This window comes from Temnothorax americanus, unplaced genomic scaffold, assembly GCF_048541705.1.
Source record: "Temnothorax americanus isolate GAGA-0224 unplaced genomic scaffold, ASM4854170v1 Scaffold44, whole genome shotgun sequence".
NCBI classification, from domain to species: domain Eukaryota; kingdom Metazoa; phylum Arthropoda; class Insecta; order Hymenoptera; family Formicidae; genus Temnothorax; species Temnothorax americanus.
The window spans coordinates 657,374-678,772 of NW_027509591.1; the positions used below are offsets into that span (position 1 = coordinate 657,374).

At 43.4% G+C, this 21,399-nt stretch overlaps 3 protein-coding genes, 1 long non-coding RNA gene and 1 pseudogene across 5 annotated transcripts; 3 read left to right on the plus strand and 2 right to left on the minus strand.

Moving 5' to 3' along the window:
• The first annotated feature begins 1,127 nt into the window (after positions 1-1,127).
• LOC143903187 (uncharacterized) lies at positions 1,128-1,529 on the plus strand. The gene has a single exon (XM_077416646.1). The coding sequence runs from the start codon at positions 1,128-1,130 to the stop codon at positions 1,527-1,529; it is 402 nt and encodes a 133-aa protein (XP_077272772.1).
• A 57-nt stretch (positions 1,530-1,586) lies between these two features.
• Positions 1,587-2,465, plus strand: LOC143903188 (uncharacterized). Its single transcript, XM_077416647.1, has one exon. The coding sequence runs from the start codon at positions 1,587-1,589 to the stop codon at positions 2,463-2,465; it is 879 nt and encodes a 292-aa protein (XP_077272773.1).
• A 977-nt stretch (positions 2,466-3,442) lies between these two features.
• Positions 3,443-4,150, plus strand: LOC143903189 (uncharacterized). Its single transcript, XM_077416648.1, has one exon. It carries the CDS (start codon positions 3,443-3,445, stop codon positions 4,148-4,150), a length of 708 nt encoding a protein of 235 aa, XP_077272774.1.
• A 4,756-nt stretch (positions 4,151-8,906) lies between these two features.
• Positions 8,907-13,837, minus strand: LOC143903163 (uncharacterized; annotated as a pseudogene). Its single transcript, XR_013258627.1, has 4 exons — positions 10,786-13,837; positions 10,318-10,580; positions 9,925-10,236; positions 8,907-9,788 (listed from the first exon to the last, which is right to left on the minus strand). The product of XR_013258627.1 is annotated as an uncharacterized LOC143903163 (transcript).
• Positions 13,838-18,906: 5,069 nt separating this feature from the next.
• LOC143903176 (uncharacterized) lies at positions 18,907-20,330 on the minus strand. The gene is made up of 3 exons (XR_013258638.1): positions 19,636-20,330; positions 19,037-19,231; positions 18,907-18,951 (listed from the first exon to the last, which is right to left on the minus strand). It is a non-coding gene; the product is annotated as an uncharacterized LOC143903176 (long non-coding RNA).
• Between the last annotated feature and the right edge of the window lie 1,069 nt (positions 20,331-21,399).

The window sequence follows — 21,399 nt, forward strand, 5'->3', positions numbered from 1 at the left end:
ATAATTATCATGACTCGCCTACAGGAGCGCACTAGGGAGTCGCGCAAACATTAAACCGTAACCAATTAAAACGACGCGGACGACCAAAAAGCATTCATCGAAGAATAGGGCTCACACGCAACGGAATAGCAGCAAAAAGCAGTAAACAAAGAGGAAAGATAAAAATACACATATATAGTAATCAAACTTACAAAAGTGTTACTCCCGACAAGGACGAACCAGGACCACGTCCCTCTGTCCTGTTGCGGAGTGTAGCGTCACCCGCAACGGGGGGAAGGGCACCACAGTGCCCTATGTAGTAACGCAGACGATGACAGCCAAATAATACAAAACTAACGTAACTGCTACTACGACTACGAACCGTGTATAAAATAACGACAAGCCAAATAGGTAAGATCTTATTCGGGACAATGGACGCCGACAACGCACAACGAATAGTATAAATTAAGCTGAAACAGAATGTAACCTCTATGGGAAAAGAAAGCACTAACGATAAAACTTCATACCTCAGTTTTCTTTTTCCACGGGGGGAGGGATGTTGTGCGGCGAAGGTCAACGACCCCGAATTGCGACACCTAGCTGTCAGCGTTGCTTCCGGATCTTGCCAAACTCACCTGAGGTGGCATTCCGGGTTTCGCAAGTGGCATCCAGGTCACTCGCCCGGAAGCAAAAGCGCTGACAGCTAAGTCAGCACCGCGGAAGCTAACGCGAGAGAAATAAAAGCCCGCCCTTCCGAGAAGCGGCGGGCAGTCTGGAACGAAAGACTAGATCACGCGCAACCAAATGTAATCGACTACACGAACGCCCGCAAGTCAGGGCAGTAGATTAAGAAACACCTGTGTAATAAAATATCGAAGTTTATTAAAAGACTATTCTACAAGAATCTGGATTTGTATGTCTTCTCTCTCCCGGCGGATCCCAAAGAACTCCGTGCCGACCTTGCAACCCCAGGCGCGGCACGACAGTACTGTCTCACGGAATTCAACAGGTCGATACACAGTTCGACTCCACTAAAATCATCACCTGATACTTTCGGCGACTCGTATCTCACCGCGCATCGATGTTTGAAAAGCTTACAAAGAAGATTCTCCCGAGATGACAACTATCGACGTCTGTATCACCAATTCATGACAAAATATCGAGATCTCAATCACATGAAAAAAGCTTCACCCGTTTCCAGTCAGCACACGCAATATTATTTGCCACATCACGGAGTGCTCAAACCAGACAGCGCAACCACGAAATTACGTGTGGTATTCAATGGTTCGAGCGCATCTACATCTGGCTGCTCCCTTAATGATATCATGCACACGAGAGCCAAGTTGCATTTAGACGTCACCGATGTCTTGCTCTGGATTCGACAATTTCGACATCTAGTTGCCACGGACATCACCAAGATGTATAGACAGATCAACGTGCATGAAGATGACTGGAACTTACAACAGATTCTATGGAGCGATGAACGGCATAATGAAGTGGCATATTATCTAACCACGGTCACGTATGGTACCAAGGCTGCCCCGTTCTAGGCAGTACGAACGCTGCTACAACTGGTGGAGGACGAAGGCCACAATTTTCCCCTTGCAATGCCGTCCATCCTTCAAGGTCGATACGTCGACGACAGTTTTGGAAGCGCTGACATGGTCCAACAGCTAATTCAAATTGCATTGCAACTGAAGAACTTGTGCATGGCGGGCGGCTTTCCATTGGCCAAGTGGCACGCGACTCATCCAGACGTGCTTACTGCGGTTCAAGCAGAGAAAGACCAGGGCTCACAAATTACATTTGACGATTGCGTAACCAAAATACTCGGATTACGATGGCTTCCTCAAGAAGATTCATTCGCATTCTCAACAAGGATCTCGTTGCATATCGATCATATCACCAAACGCCTCGTTTCATCTGAAGTGGCTCAGATATTCGATCCACTAGGCTTTGCATCACTAGTCGTGATCAAGGCGAAGATGCTCTTGCAGGAGGTTTGGCTTCATAAGCTCCAATGGGATGAACCACTGCCATCCCAGCTCTCATCACGGTGGCTCATCATCAGAAAGGAACTCACCAGCTTGCGCAAGATCTCAATACCTCGGTGGTATAACACATGGAGTACATCGTCAGTGGAATTTCACGGTTTTTCTGATGCTTCTCAACTGGCAATGGCTGCAGTTGTATTTATCACCGTCCACGGCTCTAATGGCGCCACGATTTCATTGGTGTGCTCCAAAACTAAGGTAGCACCGCTCAAACGGCTCACCATCCCGAGACTTGAACTCACCGCAGCACTGCTGCTCTCAAGGCTCATGCAATACGTTCAAGCCACCTTGAAGTTGAACGTCACAGCAACTCACCTGTGGACGGACTCTGTGGTGACACTCACGTGGATTAAATCTCATGCATCGCGCTGGAAGGATTTCGTGAGAAACCGAGTTTCTCAAATTCAAGAGCTCACTGCGAACGCACATTGAAAATACGTACCAGGTACGTCTAACCCAGCCGACTGCGCATCACGAGGATTAAGTACTGCTCAACTCCAAAGCCACTCATTATGGTGGACGGGACCACCGTGAATACTCACCCCTGAAGCTTGGCCATCTCAACCCGCGCTTTTGGACGAGTTGAGCGCGCATGAGGATCGTCCTGGCATGCGGCCGCATCTCAACCGGACTATCACTGGGACCTGATATATCGGTACTCAACTCTCAACAAGTTATTGAAATTAACAGCTCTTTGTTTCAAATTCATATCGCTTCTGGGAAGGCGCCGACGCACGCCACTGGACTTACACTCAGCTTTGGAGGAGGCCAGATTGTTCTGGATTAAGGCTACTCAAGCGGCATACTTCACGCACGAGATCAAGATGTTCACGGCCAACTCGAGACTACCAACTGCTCACGCATTCAGTCGATTGACTGCGTATATAGACGCTCAAGGGATCATCCGAGTTGGCGGCCGCTTCAACCAATCAGCACTAGCTCAAGACAACAAGCATCAGGCGATTTTGCCTCGCCAATTGCGGTTCTCAACCTTGATCATTGCACACGCCTATCTGCGTACCTTGCATGGAGGAACACAGCTGACATTGCCTCATGTCAGGCAAAAATACTGGATCATCGGCGGACGGGCTCCGGTGAAGTCTCATATTTTACGGTGTGTCGTGTGTGCTCGGCAGAGGGGGATCCGTGCTCATCAACTGATGGGCCAACTACCTCTCTCTCTGGTTACGCCGTCACGTCCGTTTACTCATACAGGAGTTGACTATGCCGCACCGCTCACCATCAAAACATGGAAAGGACGAGGTGCGAAAACATACAAGGGATGGATTTGTGTGTTTGTCTGCTTTTCCACCTCCGCAATTCACCTCGAAGTAGTCAGTGACTACTCATCAGAAGGATTCATAGCTGCCTTCCGAAGATTCTCCGCCAGAAGGGAAATTGCTCAGACCATGTATTCGGACTGCGGAACAACATTCATTGGAGCAGACGCCGCGCTCAAGAAAATGTTCATCCAGAGTTCCCAAGAACATCAACGAATCGCTCAAATTCTACAACGTGATTGCACCAGATGGGAGTTTAACCCACCAGGCGCTCCACACATGGGGGGCAAGTGGGAGGCGGTGATGAAATTGTTGAAGTTTCATCTGAGACGGACTATCGGGGAGACTCTACTCACGACGGAAGAACTCACAACGTTGCTTACGCAAATCGAGGTCATTCTCAACTCACGGTCTTTAGAACCGCTGAGTGACGACCCTGAAGACGTCTCTGCGCTCACACCAGGTCATTTCCTCATTGGAGGTCCAATCACTACCATACCCGAGCCATCTCTGATTGACCTAGCAATCTCACGACTATCTCGATGGCAGCTCATCCAGCAGCGTGTTCAACATTTTTGGGTACAATGGTCGGCTCATTACCTGCAACGCCAGCAGGCGATATCCAAGTGGCATCATCCCAACAACAATGTCAAGGTGGGGTCCATCGTGCTGCTCATCGACGAACGCTCTCCACCGTGCAAATGGCCACTCGCCAGAGTAACAGCTTTGCACCCCGGCAAGGATGGACTCACCAGGGTGGTTACCCTGAAGACCGCCACCACGACACTCACTCGGCCAAGTGCCAAGCTTGCCATATTGCCCATTTCAACCGAATGAAGGATCAAGAGTAAGGAATCATCAACAAGGTTGCTGATGGCGGGCGGAATGTTCGAGATTCCGTTACCGTTGCGCCGCCCGATCAGATGGCAGCATCGATCGAATATCGACGCCGCATCACCGCGGCAGCTTGCGCAAGCACGGGCGCGCTCATCGCCAACGTCTTCCTCGCGATCGAGGCTTTTGTGAAAATGGCCGCGCGGTAACCAGAAGCGTAACGTGTGCTCTGTACGTTTCGCATCGTGACTCCGGTTAATCGTGCACATTGCAGTGACCACACTGACTAGATCGTTTCATAGATTGTGAAATAGACCGCTCATCAACTCTGGTGCCTCAACACGACAGCTCAATCTCACACGTGCGCGAATGCCGACCGCCACGTGTCTCACCGGCTCACGGGAGACTCACCACACGAGGAGGGCAATTTATATAATTGTCGCTCGCCTGCAACGATCATACAAAGACTTCTCTTTTATACACCGCTCATCAATTCTCAGGTCAAACTGTAAAAATTTCGATACATTAAAGACGGCTCAGACTGTGGTCTGATAAGAGGACCTTCAGGCTAACGGATTTTTTTTTTTTTCGTACTTACTGTACTTGAGAGTTATCATTCGGACATCAATTTCCCAAAGTATTAAGGCGCGTTTTTCAGAAAAACTCGAGAAAATCGACTTTGAAGAATTCCGAGCGCGCTATGTACACAAAATTTTAATTTTAATGTAAAGTTTATCAAATCCATGTTAATTAATATTTAATCGTTTTCAATTTTGTTTTCAATGAAAAATTTACACCTTCTTATTTTGAAAATTACGAGAAAATACAGCGCAAAAATGATATTAATAAAAATATTATTTAATTTTTAAAAGTGAATTATATGATATGAAATATATAGTTTAAAATATATTGTATACAGTCGTTTTACACGTCAATATTGCACGAACCAGGATGATATTCATCGTAAAAACAAGGAAAATAGTAAGTTTCACGGCATCTAGCACACCGTACGAACGCAGATATTTTACAGGCAGATATTTTACAGGTATTTTAATTAATTCTCGAGAAAATTGCATTAAAATTCAATCTGTTGTACATCACCAGCTGTTCTCTCCAATCTTTAAGAACATGATTCGATACGCGTGGCGATTCGCTTCAAACCTTTGTGATGACAGAGACATTTTTATGAACGTCAATGAAGTATGTTTTCCAATAGTCATTTTAAAAAAAACCTTGCGCCTGTAAAATATCTGCGTTCGTACGGTGTGCTAGATGCCGTGAAACTTATTGTTTCCCTTGCTTTTACGATGATTATCATCCTGGTTCGTGCAATATTGACGTGTAAAACGACTGTATACAATATATTTTAAACTATATATTTCATATCATATAATTCACTTTTAAAAATTAAACAATATTTTTATTAATATCATTTTTGCGCTGTATTTTCTTGTAATTTTCAAAAATATAAAACCATTTTATTTCCTACCTGACGTTTTTCATTTTTGTACCAATATTCAAAATAAGAAAATGTAAGTTTTTTATTGAAAACGAAATTGAAAACGATTAAATATTAATTAGCATAGATTTGATAAATTTTACATTTAAATTAAAATTCTGTGTACATAGCACGCTCGGAATTCTTCAAAGTCGATTTTCTCGAGTTTTTTTTTGAAAAGCACGCCTTAATACTTTGGGAAATTGATGTCCGAGTGATGACCCTTAAGTACAGTAAGTACGAAAAAAAAACAAAAATCTGTTAGCCTGAAGGTCCCCTTGTGAGTTACACAAAAAATAAAGTGAATAATTAGTGAACACCTTCCACGCGCGTCCTTCTTATCCCGCTCCCATCGTCGGGATTAATCAGCGATTTCGCGAACAATCATCAATCATAAGTCATTAGTTTTTATCTATCTAATAATTAATAAAATGTTTTTTTTATTAATTTTACGCTTTTCCAATATAACCTCAAACTTTAAAATAGATTAATTTTATGAAAAGGAATCCAATGTTTAGACCAAAAATATTAAAATAAATACATTTAAAATTATTATTACTAACTTTATTTTATGTTTTGTACAATTATTTATGACATATAAAAAGGATTACCTGGAATTACCTTTCAATAAAATTATAATTTCTCCGTCAACTTTCTTCCACCATGCGCCATGCGGGATCAGTGCTGTGCTGCTGTGAGACAGGGATCACTAATCCGGATTAGTCTGGGGAAATTTAGAAGTCTAGCGGTTGAGTGCCACTGCTCAGTCCGATCAGCGATCCGATTAGTTATCGTAAACACCCCAAGTGTCCGGGTGGTCGGATTTCGCGCGCGATGCACTTTTAGGGTGTCCCAGGTGCTGCCTAATCAGCACCTGCGACCGCTTTTCGAGATGGCGCTGCGTTTGCAATTTCGCGGGTTGTCGCCCGAACCAAGTGTTCGGGTGGTCGGATTTCGCTTGCGATGCGACTTTCCGGTGTCCCGAGTGCTGCCTGATCAGCACTTCTGGCCGTTTTACGAGATGGCGCTGCGTTCGCGATTTCGCGGGTTGTCGCCCGAACTAAGTGTTCGGGTGGTCGGATCTTGGCCGCGATGCGTTTTCCGCGTCTACTATGTGCTGCCTAATTGGCACCTTTGGCCGTTTTCCGCGATGGCGCCGCGTTCGCGATCTCGCGGGTTGTCGCCCGAACATGGTGCTCGGGTGGTCGTATCGCACCGTTCTCGCGTGTGCCTTTTTTTGGTACTTTCGCAACTCGGCACCCTGTCGATCATCCGCGCGACACGCGTGGTTCGCGCGTTTGGCGCCCCGTTCTGAAGATTGTACGTAACTCGGCCATTGACCTCGTCGGTGTTTTACCGCAATCCACGCACCTAGTCTAAATTAACCTATTCCCTGTTTCGGTCGAGTCAGGCATCTTTGTGCAAACAAAACTAAAATTCTTGTGGACTGGGAAAAAACTAACTCTTAACCTAAGCGAGCCGCTGCTCGGCGACCGTTGTCGCATATCTTACACCTAATGGCGCTGGACGGGCTCATTGAATGACAAAATCAAACTAATAAAAAAGGAAATAAACTGATCGGTTTCTTTATTTATATAATAAAACTGAAAATCACATGAGCCCCGTCCTCGGAACGCTCGCCTGGCTTACTGCCTTAGGGGTTATTCCCCTCGTCTCCGGAGGTCTTCTCACCGGATGCCGGGCTCTGGAAGCCATCGCTGTCCTCGCTCCGCTGCTCCGGTGCCTCTCCGTCTGGCATCGCCGTCACCGTCTCTTGCACGGTAATTTGGGTTAGCTGAATGCGGTAGGCGCAATCGAACGCCTCCGCGGCCTTCCGGATCGCTTCCCTCTCTTCCGGAGAGCCCCACTGGCACGCGCCCTCCGTCACGCGCATCGCCTGACGCACCACCACCTGATCTTTCGGCGGCGCTGGAACGCCTGGCCGGCTCCTTCTCGCCACCTGTCGCGCTTGCGGCGTCGCCCGACGCTCCGCCCGTCTCAGCTCCTCGGCCGACAGCCGCGCCAGCACGACCCAGGGTTGGCTGAGCAGCTGCGTGCGCATAGTCTTTGCGCACGGTTTCAGGGACATCGACGGTGTACAAAGTCACACGAAACTTGCAGAGAGATTTGGAACATACTTCAGCCTTATGTTCTAAGAGTTCCTAGCAAGGAAGACTGGAAGACAATTAGTGATGGTTTCATGACATCCTGGCAGTTTCCCAACTGCCTAGGGGCCATCGATGGTAGCCATATGAGGATTCAAGCACCCAGAAATTCAGGATCAAATTTCTTTAATTATAAACAGTTCTTCAGTATGGTTATGATGGCAACGTGTGATGCACAGTACAAGTTTACATGGGTGGATGTCGAACAGTTTGGTAAGTGTTATTCTTCATTGCATTTTTTGTAGCTATATAATGATAATCGCCAAGTGGAAAGTTTGAGTTGTTTTCTTTTTTTTAGGTTCCATAAGTGATGGCGGCGTGTGGGCCAACACTGATTTTGCTGACGATTTAGCATCCAGAAATGTGTCTTTGCCTGATCCCAACCTAATTCCAGAAAAAAAGAGACCATTCCCCTTTGTGTTTGTAGGGAATGAAGCATTCCCGCTCACAGAGTATATGATGCGACCGTACCCAAGGAGAACACTGACCGATGAAAATAGAATTTCCAATTACCGTTTGTCCCGAGCACGGCGAGTAATTAAGAAAACTTTCGGAATTTTGACTGCACGATGGAAAATCTTACATAGACCACTTACCATGTCGCCTACCAACTGTGGAAATATTTTCAAGGTCCTTTCCTGTCTTCATAATTTCATTATAATGGGTGAAGAAGGAAAAAATTGGAATGATAGACAATACTGCCCCAGAAACATGACTGATGCGGAAACAGAGGATGGGACCATCACATACGGGAAATGGAGGAACTACTGTTCTCAACATTTGCCAGGCTTGGTCGAGTCGGGGCTAATCGAGCTGGAGATACTGCTAACGGAATGAGAAATTATCTACGAGAATACTTTTTGTCTCGTATTGGAGAGGACCAGGCACTTTTGGATTTTGGCAATATGACCGTGCTTTCAGGGGAGATGTCATCAACTCTTTGAAGTAATCACGATCTACAACGTTGAGTTTTATGTAAGATGATACATGAAACTATATTCACACACATTTTATCTTTGGCTTATAATAATTAAAAAGATTTGTATAATATTTAGTACAATTAAATTATATTAATAATGCAATTTTTTCATTTCAGGTCGGTCTGGATTCAGCAAAGTGTCAATGCAAAAGATCATGCATACAATGTTGGCTCAACTTTATCTTCCATGCGTTCCATTGATCTCAGTTACATCACATCAGCATCACATATTAATACGCGTGTAAAGATTAATCATTAAGGATTCCTCATTAAAAGTGCGCATATCGAGTCTAAGGGTAATATATTAATATATTACCCTTACAATATATTTTAATAATCGATAATATTAAATAAAGATAATGATAGTAAAAGTAAGAAAAGGGATATAAAGAATATAAAATCTGAGCATTAGTATTACCTATACATGTATAATTAAAACATTTTTAATACATTTCTTATCGCTTTTGATGAAGGTCGGAAAGATACATTATTATAAAAATAGTTCATAACCTTAATCTATATTTTTATAAACATGCCCGCAAAATTAAACTCCAATATTGATAATTTAGTATTAATTTATGAATTAATTTGATGACAATATGAAAATGACAATATGATAATGGAATTACTCCTGTCGATCCTTAACATATTTTTCATTGATAATAGACAATAATTCCATTATGCACTCCAGGTGCCTTTCAACCAGCACACCTTGTACGATGACCTTGTCAATGGAGACGGCGCCAAGAATTGAATTAGGATTTTTGACTGCATAGGAATGACTTAACTTATCTTTCACTGAGGACAGCTGCTTCGTTTGGTCTATGATTGCCTGATTGAGCAAATCGTCATCTTTCTTCTTTTTAACGGCAAAATTATCCGGCGGAAGTATAATCCTTCTTTATTTAAAACCGGCTTCCTGTATGGATTGTAGAACAGCAATTTCAGATGGCGAGCTCTGTCTTGCACCTGACGAGACTGAAGCTTCCTCTTCTTCATCTACAAAAAAAAATCAAACATGATCAACAATTAATGTTAATTTTCTTTCATAGTGGCTTAGTTTACACCAACCGTTTGGTACGCGTACCAAACGATCGGTGTAATCTAGGCCAATTATTACGAAAGAATTCTGTACTTAGAAATAAATCGTTTTCACTGCTCCACGGTGACCCCGAAGCTTCGGGTAACCTGAATACAGGTGGCGAGGGTGTGGGTGAGGGTCGTTGCGCAAGAGACGTAGGTGGCGAGGGTGACATGAAACAAAACACATACTTGCGTCCAACGATGTGGTCTGCCAAAAACAAACAGTCTTCGTATAACGGCCATTTAGGCACGTATGGTGCCTTTGCTCCTTGGCCTGATTTACCCTTTAATAAAGCAGCCACCTGTCGCCTTTCTTTCCCAAAACGTTGGCGAATATTATAAAAGAGTTTGGAAACCTCTGGTCCTAAAATCAAACAAATATCAATCTGCTGGCAGAGCAACCTAACTAACCTCTTATGTCACAAAATATAAAATGCTCAGCTACCTGACATGGGCTTTGAGAGACACGATCCTAAGCTCTGCCATGCCAAATCCTTGTCAAATCCTTTCCCATAATATTTCTTGCTTGATTTGGCGTACAAAGCCGAGTTACTTCATACCAACTGAATTAGCTCGCGCTTATCCAACCACTTTAGATCCTCGTCATTGTCCTCGACATAGTCGACATATTCTTCTGAGTCGTCGACATTTTCTTCTGAGTCGGTGACGATTTCGTCAACTTCTTCATTCGACATGAATGTCTTCTGACTGATGAAAATGAGAAAATAGAGACGATAGCACACTGACAATACAAAATAGAGCAACTCAAACAAAGATTATGCAGACAGACACGATGAACAATGTGACTTGTATTCAGATTCACATGTGTACCTCTGTCTGTTCCGATTATTATTTGGAATTAGTTACGTTTTAACAAATATATATGTATATATATATGTATGAATATATTTACTGTGATAGCACGAGGACTTTCGTATAATAAACTTGAGCGAAGACCATGCAGGCACGACGAACGATTCGGGAGCGTCCCGTTTGACCACGTTAATATTTACCACGGTCCCGATTGACCACGTTAATATTGAACACGTTGCAATTGACCACGTTGTGATTGACCACGGTCTTGATTGACCACCGTCCCAATTGACCACAGTCCCGATTGACCACCGTCCCGATTGACTACGGTCCCTGTTGACCACGTTGAGATTGACCACGTTGAAATTGACCACGTTGAGATTAACTACGTTGCGTTTGACCACACATTAATATTGACCACATTAATATTGACCACGTTGCGATTGACAACGGTCTCGATTGGCCACGGTTCCGATTAACCACCGTCCCGATTGACTACCGTCTCGATTGACCACGGTCGAAATTGACCACCGTCCCGATTGACCACGGTTTCGATTGACCACCGTCCCGATTGACCACGGTCACGATTGACCACGTTGAAATTGATCACGTTGAGATTGACTACGTTGTGTTTGACCACGTTAATATTGATCACGTTGCGATTGACTACGGTCCCGATTGCTTACAGTCCCTATTAATCACGGTCCCGATTGACTACGTTGATATCAACCACAATCCCAATCCACCACGTTGATATTGGCCACAGTCTTGATTGGCCACGGTCCTGATTGACCACCTTTCCGATTGACCACCGTCCCGATTGGCTACGGTCTTGATTGACCACGGTTTCGATTGACCACCGTCCCGATTGGTTACGGTCCCGATTGACCACCGTCTTGATTGACCACGTTGATATTGACCACCGTTCCGATTGACCACCGTCCCGATTGATCACCGTTTCGATTGACCACCGTCCCGATTGGCCACCGTCCCGATTGACCACGTTAATATTGACCACCGTCCCGATTGACCACCGTCTCGATTGACCACCGTTCCGATTGGCCACGGTCCCGATTGACCACGGTCCCGATTGACCACCGTCCCGATTGACCACGTTGATATTGACCACGGTCCCGATTAACCACGATTGAGCACGAGTTACAATATTAAGCAGTTCCTGAGATATACAGGGTGCAAAAAAACTAATAGCGTTTTTCGCTGGCAGAACTGGTGCGCACTCAGTGCACATTAAAGCCGTTGTACACTGATTTAGTCTCTAATATTTAAAGTAAAATGCAAATATTTCGACTGATAAAATACTCAGTACATATTTTACCAAATAGTGCAATAAAGAATATTGAGAATTTCATGATTTAACCCGATTATATTAAACATACACTTTACGTTGGTTTATGTACGACGGCTTTAATGTGCACTGAGTGCGCACCGGCTCTGCCAGAGAAAAACGCTATAAGTTTCGTAAATTTGTGTAATGAAAGAAGGAATAAATACACCAACTTTAAGTATAGAAACCATGGGTCAACGACGCTTCGTTACGGCGTGACGGGCGTTTAATTAAATTGTCACAACGACTGCGATGCAATGATTTTATTCCGTCAATTTAAGGCTCCTGGGTAGTCACCGCGGCCATATTGGATTCTTACTATCGAGGCGAGGAAAACACCCAATTTTGTTGTGCATGCCATTTTCAAATAAAAAGACATTTCAATAAAAAATCACTCTAGATCGTTTCAGAACACTTCCGAAATTGGCCGAAAACTACCCTTTTCCCTCGACAATAAACAAACAGCCATAAAACGAAGCCTAAACATACGGGAAAAACAGCCGTTTAATGACTATCGAAAGGAGGTGAAAACGTTTCTTCCGCGTGCAAATCTTACTTTTCGGCCAATTTTACGACTTTCACGAATACGTTAAACGTTAGAGCACAAGCACAGAGCGAATAATAAAGAAATAGCACGCACAACAAAATAGGCTTGTCAACATGTCATTTTCCACGCCAATCCACGCCTTATAGTTCATTGGTTTGCAGGCGTGAGGCGCTGCACGATTCTTGACATGTCGGTAACATGTCAGCTGCGTACGCACACAGAGATGCTCTGTCTCCGTGACGACCGTGTCCGTGACGATGCGCGCTCGGCTAAGTTCGGCGCGCCGTGCGAGCGAGCGAGAGAGAGAATATCATTCCCTCCTTCTCGCTCTGACTCTGATGCGTCGAGGCTGCTAGATTGCTTTCTCGACGTGGCCCGGCGATCTGAAAAAGAGGGTACACGTCGAAAAGCGCAGATGTGCACGATACTTTAATAGTCTGCAAGGGGAGAACCTCAGAGTATATAGATAAGATATTAGTTGATACTAAGCATTCGTTGCAAAGTTATAAACAAAAAAAGATTTCAGCGTTCCATATATACCCGTGCAGTAACGTTCAATCCTGAAATGGTGTGTGGCAGCGCGGTACGGCGTTTGCCTGCTAAGACGCTGGGCCGGGTTCGTTCCCTGGTGCTTCCTTTTATTTTTTTATTTTTTTTTTATTACAAAGTAATAATTATTTAATTATTTCAAGAACAAAGGAGCATGTAAAAAATAATTTAATTTATAGTCAAAATGTATTGATTTTCTTTATAACATTTGAACACGACATAATACAGGAACGCACGCGTTTTGGGCACAAGACGATTCCGAAGAGGATGAGAAAGAAAATCGAAATGACCCGTCAATAATTTTTTCAATTAATTGTGAAAGTTGAAACAAAAATTTATTTGTTATAAGGTGTAAGATAATACTATTCTCCATTAATCACACCGTATGACTAAATATATTTGTGTAAGGGAAAATTAGTTACTAATTATTATCCTTCTCCTCACCTCCCTTATTAAACTCTTAACGTTATGTAAAAAATCATTACATTCATATTATTCGATTACACACACACTTCTAATTATTTTTTACATGCTCTTTCGTTCTCGGAATAATTATATATAATTATTATATATATATTAAAAAAAGTAAAAAAATAAAAAGAAGCACCGGGAAACGAACCCGGGCCAGCGTATTAGCAGTCAGACGTCCTGCCGCGCTGCTACAGTCTATTTCGAGACTGGGTGTTACCGCACGGGTATATAACGCTGACATCTCATTTTTCTTTTGCACTCTCCCTTTTGTCTGTCTCTCTCTCTCTCTCTCTCTCTCTCTCTCTCTCTCTCTCTTTCTCGTGCTGTAAGTACATTTAGACGTGTCAAATATCGCTCTGTATTCTGAGAATATTTTCTGCTGTCCATGGCCCTTCGGGGCCTTCTCGTTACAGTGCACGGACTGCAAAGCCTGATTGCTTGCTGCTTCTCCCTGTTCAGGGTCAGATCACGAGAGTCTCTGAGGTATTTTCTCTTATTTCACTGTGAATCTCGATTGATTTTTCTGGAACTCGATCTTCTTGCCGAAGTCTGAGTGAGGGGCGCATGCGCTGACACATCCCATTGGTTCCTTTCGTGCGATATGTCGAAACCGGAGCGGACGACGGATCCTTCTCCCACTTCTGCGGACACGGAAGGCGGCGGGCAGAGGGAAAACACAAATATAAATATTACGAAAGGTCTTACGCGTACATTATCGGCGGCGAATTTGCAAAACTCTGTATTAAATGCTTCGAAAGTCAATGCCCTGAGGCAATCTCTTAACAGGCATCACGACAATGTGTCGAGACTGCTTCTGACTAGCAAGGAAAGTCTTGAAAAGAGAACTCAGATCGATTCGGCCTTTCGCGCTTGTAAAGAGGCATTTATTGAACTATCTGCGGCATATCTTAAGATGATTGAAAGCGATTCTCAACAGGTTAACATTGCGGAAACGGTCAGAAGCATAGTAGGCGACGCCTTGTCTGATGCCCACGACAAATTAACAGCTAGCTTGAGCGGCAATCTTCAGTCAATAGAGCAGAGGAACGCCGGCGCTTCCTCTGTGCCCTCTTATGCAGCGGTGGTTTCGGAGCAGTCGTGCGTGCGGGTGGCTCGCGGCTCCTCTATCGAGGTACCTAGAACCACCAACTTGATTGTTACTCCAAAGGAGGATTTCTCCGCGAAGTACAAAACGTCTAGGGAAACCAGGGAAGTGCTGCAAAAGACCATTAAGCCATCTGAGTACAACCTAAAGGTCAACAGAATTACGTCAGCGAAGAACAACGGTGTGCGTATTGAGGCACTTACTGTGAATCTGCCCAAGATAAAAAGTTCTCGGGAACTTGAAGACGCTGGACTCAGATTGGAGCAGGAAGGCAAAATCAACCCTAGGCTACTGATTCGTGGAGTGCCATGCACCATGTCGAGGGAGGAGATAAAGGAGGATCTTGTCACTCTCAACCTAAAGGACCACGATGCGCCTGAGTTAAAAGTTGTGTACATCTTTCCCCGGAAAGATAATCGGCGCACGACCAACTGCGTGATTGAGGTCACTCCGGACATCCGCACTCATTTGCTTAAAGACCGGTACATATTTTTAGACTACTTTGCCTGCGAGATTACTGACTACGTAAGAGTCCTACAGTGTTTCAAATGCCTTGCTTTCGGTCATTTCGCGAAAAATTGTCGTTTCACGACTATATGCGGTCACTGTGCAGGCGGTCACGAAACTAGGAATTGCACCATAAGGAGCGGGGCACCGGAGTGCGGGAACTGCAAGCGATGGTTGCCTCAAGCAGGACGACAACATTCAGCCCTTGACAACAAGAACTGTCCTATCTTACGCAGACGTATGTCGGAAAGGATTAGCAGCATTAATTATGGATAACGAGCCTACGAATCATCTTCGTCTCTGTCATGTCAACTGCCAATCTCTGCTTGCACATCTTGATGAATTCCGATCCTTTTTCGTTGGTTCGGGATATCATATCATCTGCATATCTGAATCCTGGCTAAAACCGCATGTACCGGATCATATGGTCTCTCTATATGGATATCATCTCTTGAGATGCGACCGTGTCGGTAGAGGTGGTGGGGGGGTGGCAGTATACATGTCGAACTCTTTCCAGGCCTCGACCTTGCGCCAAACCGGGAACATCAACTGTGAAGGTCCTGAACATCTAATCCTTGAGATTTCTGTCAGGAACTGTTCCAAGATACTACTAGCTGTTGTTTACAGACCACTACACTGCGGATTTTCGGATTTCTTTGACGTCTTTTCTGATTTGTCGGTTAATTACAAGCACTCCATCATTTTCGGGGATTTTAATGCCGATCTTTGTTCCTCGACCTTTGACTCGGAACATATTCGATCATTTGTACGCGCATCTAACTTTTTTCTTGTGCCCTACACCACTACGCATCATACCCGTACTGCCTCCACCCTGTTTGACCTGTGCCTTATAGATGAGTCTAATAAGCTTGTCGATTATGTGCAGCGCGAGGTCTGCTTTCTATCCGCTCACGATATCATCGCCATCACATACGATGTAAGGATAGAGCGGATCCCTGAGCGCACCATCCGAGTTCGGGATTTTCGAGCTTTTAATCTGGAAAATTTTCTCGACGAACTTGCGTCTCTGAACTGGTCTGAGCTTTACTCTGCAGCTAGTGTTGACGCAAAGGTTGATATCTTCAACAATCTCCTTTTGACTTGTTACGACCAACATGCTCCCTTCCGGGTCATGCGACCCAAGCACCTGCCAGCACCTTGGCTCACGGAGGATATTAAATCCCGGATGAGGGAGAGGGATAGAGCCAGAAGAGTCTGGATGAGGAGTAGAACGGACGCTAACTACCTCACCTTTAGACGCCTGAGAAACTTGGTGCAGGTCGAGGTACGGAGGGCTAAGTCGGAGTTCTTCCATGAGGAGTTCCAAGATTTGAATGAGCCTAATGAGATCTGGCGAAAACTTAGAAAATTCGGTCTTCTTAAATCCAAAGCAAGGACGGAGAATCTCGCTTTTACCAGCGAGGAACTTGTTGACCACTTTACGTGCAACGTGACGTCGAACACGGACTGTATCCAGGCCATCTGCTTGGGCGAGACTGCGTATGATGACTCAAAATTTTATTGGAGCAACATTGAGCCCCTGGATATTGTTCGGACTATCGGTAAGAGTAAGTCGGATGCCATGGGAGTGGATGGACTACCTCGGAGCCTGGTGGTTAGGGCGCTTCCGAGCATCCTCCTAGCCTTAACTCACATTTTTAACTTTTGCTTCACCCACGGGGTCTTTCCTGAGGTCTGGAAGTCGGCCATTGTCTGTCCTGTCCCTAAAGTTAGAAGTCCTGCCGTGCTAAATGATTTCAGGCCAATCTCTATCTTGTGTGCTACCTCGAAGGTCCTCGAGCGCATCGCGGCAGACCAGATTATGAGATACTTAGAGGAACACAACCTTCTCGACCCTTTTCAGTCTGCTTACAGAAAGGATTTTTCCACGCAGACGGCGCTCATAAGGGTCTTGGACGAGGTCAGGCTGGCTGCTGATAAGAGGAGGATCACTATAGCCGTATTTTTTGACTTTTCTAAGGCCTTTGACAATGTCTGTCACGACATCTTGATTGACAAGGCCAGGAATCTGGGCTTTGCTTGCTCTACTCTGCGTTGGCTTTGTTCCTATTTAACTAATAGAAAACAGGCGGTACGCGACCCGTCCACTGGGATGCCGTCGACTGAGAGAACTGTTCGAAAGGGTGTACCACAGGGCTCTGTTCTCGGACCGATTCTCTTTCTCCTCTACCTGGTGGATTTCGGAAATGTCCTACAGCACTGCAAGTACAATTTTTACGCGGATGATCTTATGATCTATCTGCATGCTGAGCCAGTGTTTCTTTTGGACGCTATCAAGAGGATAAATGAGGATATAGAGAGGATTGTGCAGTGGGCTGTCGATAACAAGCTGACGATCAACCCTGGAAAGACAAAGGCAATGATCTTGGGAACACTGCGCTTTGTAAGGAACGTCGATCTGGACTCTGTGCCTCAGGTTCGAGTCGGGGAATCTGCGATTCTTTTCTCGGACTCGGTGGAGTACTTGGGTGTGACAATCAATAGCACTCTCTCATGGGAAAAACAGGCGACTAAAACGATCTCCAAAGTGAATTCGGCTCTCTACCAGCTTAAACTTTGCAGGCAACTTCTCCCAGTTCCTCTTCGTGTGAAGCTTGTCTCTGCCTTAATGCTTCCTCATTTTGACTACTGCTGCACAGTTCTCACTAACATTACAGGCCAGCATAACCTGCGCCTGCAGAGAGCCCTGAACAGATGTGTGCGCTTTATCTTCAACCTTAAGCGCGACGAACACATCACTCCGTATCTTGTCAGATTGGGCTGGCTCAAGATCGATCTTAGGCGGTCATATTTGGTGGGAAGTCTGACATTCTCTGTACTCAGGAAGGAAAAGCCGCAAGTTATCTTCAGCAATTTCACTTTTAGGCATGAGAACATGCAGCGGAATACTAGATCTCCTACCGATATCCTTAACCTTCCGCTTTGCCGTACTGAATTCTTTAAGCGATCTTTTTGTTTCTCTGCTGCCGAGCTGTGGAATTCTCTCTCTTCCGACATTCGCAACACGACGTGTATCGGCTCTTTTAAGGCGAAATTATATAAATTTCTGTTTTCATCTCTAAGCGCATGAGATTTCTGTCGGTAGACCTAAGCGTATCCTGAGATTATTGTGTAAACTATTTTTTGCCCTACGGCTCTTGTAAATCATTTTTTAGCTATTAGTATCTGTATTTTCTTTACTTACTTTACTTTTGTATCTTCCATTGTAGTTACTTTTTTTTTTATTTTTTTGTTATATATGAATGCTCGAATGTTTATTTTATTTGATACTCTTTGTAATTTGGTTTCGACGCTTTAGGGGACGTAGTCCCAGAGCGTCTAATAAATGATGATTTTGATTCTGATTCTGATTCTCTCTCTCTCTCTCTGTTTCTGTAAATTGTGAGATTTCGTAGGAAAAAAATAGGATACACATTATATGGTAAATATATTTCTTTATTGTGAATAACCGGAATAACGTGAATAATGAAAATGAAAAACAGGGCCTGTAGATTCAGGCCATATGCGCTCCATGTCCCATTCTCGTCTCTGACCTCTTCCTCTCCATCCTCCTCCTCCTCTCCATCCTCCTTCTCCTCTCCATCCTCCTCCTCCTCTCCATCCTCCTCCTCCTCTCCACCCTCCTTCTCCTCTCCATCCTCCTCCTCCTCCTCTCCATCCTCCTCCTCCTATCCATCCTCCTCTGCTCCTCATCCCGCGCCGTGCTCTTGACGAGTAATAGCTATACAGAAATCATAAAGCAATAAATTATTTTATAAAATAGCAAACATTTTTTAACTGTAATTGCATTCACAAATATTACATACATTTGATTTCTTTCCTTCAAATTTTTCCCCCCTCTTTTTTTTCCTTTATTTTCTTTTTCTTCCTCGTCCACACTCATCCTTTCTTCGCTGTCTTCCTCCTCCCCCTCCTTCCTTCGTTGTTGTCCTTCACTTCGCCTTTCTCGATCCCTCTCTCTTTCCCTTCCTCGTTTCTCTTCTTTCGCATTCTCCGGTCTCCTAATTCAATTATGTTTATAACGTTTATTATAAAAGAAATGTGTAGTAATAAATAAATTATATGAACCGTTTTGTTATAAACTACATATGCAATTTATGGTATTACACATCATAGAAGCGCGCTACTTAGTTTTTTTAGCTATTTTTATTTTTTACTTTTTATAAAGAAGTATATATAAATCGGTCACATGCATTGATCACATATGAAATTACAATAATAACCTAACATTTATACGAACTGTCAAAGTATACATTACTTGCAACATGAAGTGAGCTAAGCGAGAGAATCAATCACGGAAAAGCGTTAACAATAAAATTTTTTACACGGCTTCTTTTTACAGGAAAAAGAAAGAGAAAACTAGGTGTATGGGTGAAATCTAAAAATAAAGTAATAGTGTACTAACCTTTTCTTTCTTATTACTTCATTTTCGTCCTTCTTCTCTCTCCTTCTATCTTCCTCTTTCTTTCTCTTTATCTCCTTCCTTCTGTCTTCCTCTTTCTTTCTCTCTACCTCTTTCCTTCTATCGTCTTCTTCTCTTGATCGGTTCGCTCTCATAATGTCCCTTCTGTTTTTGCTCGACCTATTTTACACACAATATGCAGATTAAATAATATTACACAACATGCGTGGCACGTTATTTTTTTATTATTTAAAAGTTAAAAGATATATTTGATAGTAATAACAAATTTCTTTTATATACAAAATAATATACTCACATCTATCTCTCCTATGCGGCGGTAGACGATCGACTGATTGTTCTTTTGTTTACACTCGCTCGGCCCGGTGAGTCCGAGCCATGTATGTGTAGCAATGTATGAGTAGACGGCACCGTCGCGTCGCATTCACATTTACACGCACACCACTATGCCGCACGCAATCCTTGTTTTCGGTGCTTTTTGTCGCATCTCGCGGATTGCGTGAAAAGACAATATAACAAGCGAGCAGATAAGGATTACGGTTTATATACTAGGTTAGCGCGTTATATATACTATCGTTACTGTATCGTAATTCTTTGTGCAAAGCTATTTTAATAATTATGGAGGCGCGTAAAACCGATGTCGAACGTAATTTTGTCTGTGATCGTGCGAAGAAAGAAATACATGCAATGCCAAAATACGACAGTTATGGAAGACTGTATGGAAGGAGTGCCAAAGGGCAAAAATATCGAACATCGGTTAAGCGGTTAAGCAGGCGAAAGTCGCGGATTAATAAAAGGTAATAACATATGTATTGCAGTAACAAAAACTGTTGCTTACAAAGGATACTTTTGCTTGTAAGTAAATACAGAAGTGCTATATATGCGCGTCATAGCTGATATATAGTTGTCCCTTTTGATTTACGCGGAGTATTCGTTCAGCATGATTTGTTTTACGTGATATTGACATCACGTAAAAATAATGTACTAAAAAAAAAGTTAGAAAAAAGTCATGCATGTTGTAAAAATATTTTGGTTGAATAAAACGTACATTTTAACATTTATTAAAGACAGTAACATTCCGTTTTATTTCTATTCATTTTCCTTATAATATAAAAATTATTAATTACGCTGCCCGCCTCCGCGATTTGTGGTAACACGTACGATATGCGCTAAAGCAAGCAAACTTCTAAAAAAGGCATGTCGACAGTGATCGCATTTATGAAACTTTATTGTTGCCTTTCCGCGATGCCGATTACTTCTCTTCGTACACGCTTGCTTCGTGCAACTGTCATCGAATATTTTGGCAGTTGTGTATCGGGTTAAGTGTAATAGTAAGAGTATAATGCAAGAGTATTTGCTAAGCAGGCTAAGTAGCGCGTATACGAAGCGCGAATCTGTGGTGCCTAGTAAAGTCTAAAATGTTATCATAATAATACTAAAATAATAATTTGTTAACTGCATATACGTTGCCTAAATCATTCACTTGAATAATTTTTATAAATTTTGTAAAAATTTACGTGCCCAAAAAATTAGAAAAAGCTGGGTTGTAACGGGCAACGTGCAGCGTTTTAGTCTAACGTCTCATTCGCTGCGCTACGTTTGCTATCCAATTTTCGTAAATTTGATAAAAAAGGCGCAAAAAAATTTATTTAATTTAAATGTTATCTGTTTGTTTAATCAATTATTAAAAATTGAGAACAATGTTATTTATATTTCTAGAACTTTGCTTTGATTCTCGTCCGTTTATTC

Excerpts from the sequence above, each read along its gene's own strand:
- LOC143903187 (XM_077416646.1), top strand. The coding sequence starts at position 1,128 with ATGACAAAATATCGAGATCTCAATCACATGAAAAAAGCTTCACCCGTT.
- LOC143903188 (XM_077416647.1), top strand. The coding sequence starts at position 1,587 with ATGCCGTCCATCCTTCAAGGTCGATACGTCGACGACAGTTTTGGAAGC.
- LOC143903189 (XM_077416648.1), top strand. The coding sequence starts at position 3,443 with ATGTATTCGGACTGCGGAACAACATTCATTGGAGCAGACGCCGCGCTC.